Genomic DNA, 2,594 nt, shown 5'->3' with positions numbered 1-2,594 from the left:
CTTGTCATGATGGTCAATTTTGCAATCATTTTTGGAAAGCTCTCTTTAAAAATTTAAGTTCTAAGATGGATTTTACTTCAGCTATTCATTTTAAGAGTAATGGATAGAATAAGGTGACCAATAATATAATGCTTAACCTTCTTAGATTCTACACTATTGAGTGATATAGTAATTGGGACCAACATTTACCTATTCTTCAAATGGTCTACAAGAATACCTCACATTCTACAATTGACAGAGCTCCTTTGAAAGTAGTTTATAGGAAGAAATTTCCTATTCCTATGATGACCATCGCTATTAGTGATGTCCCAATTGCTGACTCTTTGGCTACTGACCATAGAAAGATTTTAGAATAAGTCACCAAAAAGATTAAGCAAGCTCAATTGAGGTACACAATTCAAGCTAACAAAAGACATAAGCCATTAAATTTTAAAATAATGATATAGCCTACTTAATAATTGAAAAGAGGAGGCTTTAATCCTTTGAAAAGCTTCAAAAAATTAAGTTAGCACCCAAACAATATGGCTCATTCACAATTGTTTATAAGATTAATGAGAATGCATCGACATTCCTTCACACTGATAAATACATAATTCATTTAATATGAGTTTGTTTAAACCATTTAAGGGAACACCTCTAGTTACTCATGTAGTTGATGACCGATCTTTGTTAAAGGCTAATTTTGTTCATGAAATAACCCTTGACCATGACCACACAACTACTAGAACATATAATCAAATAACATAGGTCTTTAGTCAAGTATATAAATCATTCTATGAAAGAATCACAATGGATTTAGAAATCAGCACTAACTCCATAGTCTTCTAATAGTGGATAATAGTAATAGGACTATGAAGCTCTATATATTCAAAAGTATGGATCACCTCTACTCAACCATAACTCCATGAAGATAAACCGCCTACGCAGATTACTCTCCCTCAAGAGGTTAGAGTAACCCCAAAAGCGTTAACACTCGTTCGCGCAGAGGCTTCTTTCAAAGTCTTCTTTTTCTTTGAAATTTGGTCACGAGCGCATCGTATCGAATGGTAGGAGGGAAGGCGCCGATTCTAACGTCGAGGTACATTGGACCCGGCGCATAAAGGAGATCCAATGTATCTGGACACGAGGAGATGATTGTGCAGTAATGTATGTATTCTTAGCTATCAACCTTTGGCTGGTTGATGGGTATATAAAGCTCGATGAACGTCGAGGAGGCGCATTCAGCTGCAGATTTTGGGCCACAGAGAGAGAGAGAGAGAGAGAGAGAGAGAGAGAGAGAGAGAGAGGGACCGCGAGCCGAGAATGGTGGTGAGTAATACACTCGAGGAGGTATTCTTCCCAAAACTTGAGCCCACTAAGCAGGTGTACTCTGAGCCCCTCGCCACGCCTCTCCACGCCTGCTTCAACTGGCAGCAAGCCCTTGACGACCTTGCCATTAATCCTATACCTGAGCCCTTGTCTGCATACGTCGATAATGATCGCAACGGTATCGACCGTCAGCTGCATGATCAGAAGCCTCATGAGCAGTCGCCGTGCTATCAAGACAGTTCTACTACAGTCAAGACAATTACCGTGGGGACTACTATATCACCTGCATCCGTGGCCGCAGTAGCTCAATCACAGGATGGTATTAACGTTGATGATGCAGAGCGAATTAGGAAGAGGAGGTTCTACGTGGTGGTGTTTCGGTCTGTGCGGAGAGAGGGGGCTGACACGCAGGCGCTCTACTCTGCAGATGCAGAAGCCTACATTGAGGCCACCAGCAGCGGCGGCTTGATCCGAGTAAGAAAACACACATAGAGAGAGAGAGAGAGAGAGAGAGAGAGAGAGAATGAATATTCGTTGGTTTGATTGCATAATATTGTTGCAGTACTGGTATGGCATCCTCAACCTTCGCCGCGAGTGCTTTGCCACCTGCATATGGAACTCCCGGGAGGACGCCGAGAGAGCCAGCGGGCTGCCTAAGCATCGAATCGCCGTCAGCCTCGCATCCAAGATGTACGAGTCTTACCAGCTCGAGAAGTATTGGCTAACCTTCGACACCACACGCGGTGACCTTTCGTTCGAGAAGATCTTTGGATAGCAGCAATGTATCTCGATATTGTATTTTCTCCTCTCATTCGATTAAGAAATTGTTTCGTAGCAGTGCGATTGTATGCACATGATTAGTGACAAATTAGAACGCTTTGGATACCCACATCGATACTTCTGTGCTATCTAGCAATTGTTAACTTTGCCTTTCGTATTCGCCATAAGAGTACTAGATTGCCTTCAAGCAGGCATTCTCTAGCACAGTATTGGACAGTTCGGGAAGTTCTATCCAAAGCTTTTGAGAGTGTGAGAGACAGAGAGAAGGAAAGAGGAGGAGGATTGTGCAATGTGTACTATCCGAAACGTAACGTATATATTGCTCGTTTGCACCTCTGTCCTTACATCCAGAGCTTTAACGCCGAAGTCTAGCGCAGTACGATACTCTCAGAGTAGCAGGTCTGATAAGTAGCAAGTGTTCCCTCACCCTTGTTATCCGGTTTTATATAAATATCTGATAACGTTCGTACATTAGTATCTAGTGTTGCAAGCTTTGTCAATTGGAA

The 2,594-nt window shown here is 42.2% G+C and overlaps 1 protein-coding gene across 1 annotated transcript; it reads left to right on the top strand.

Moving 5' to 3' along the window:
* Window positions 1–1,248: 1,248 nt before the first annotated feature.
* Window positions 1,249–2,389, top strand: LOC148033877 (uncharacterized). Its single transcript, XM_087682378.1, has 2 exons — window positions 1,249–1,782; window positions 1,871–2,389. The coding sequence occupies exons 1-2, from the start codon at window positions 1,303–1,305 to the stop codon at window positions 2,081–2,083; spliced, it is 693 nt and encodes a 230-aa protein (XP_087538504.1). The 5' UTR covers window positions 1,249–1,302; the 3' UTR covers window positions 2,084–2,389.
* Window positions 2,390–2,594: the final 205 nt, after the last annotated feature.

The sequence above is a fragment of the Lygodium microphyllum genome, chromosome 7 (assembly GCF_053477565.2).
Source record: "Lygodium microphyllum isolate KBCC chromosome 7, Lygodium_microphyllum_v1.1.10, whole genome shotgun sequence".
Classification (NCBI taxonomy): Eukaryota; Viridiplantae; Streptophyta; class Polypodiopsida; order Schizaeales; family Lygodiaceae; genus Lygodium; species Lygodium microphyllum.
The sequence above is the reverse complement of the archived record's forward strand: the minus strand, read 5'-3'. Positions and strand labels throughout refer to the sequence as shown.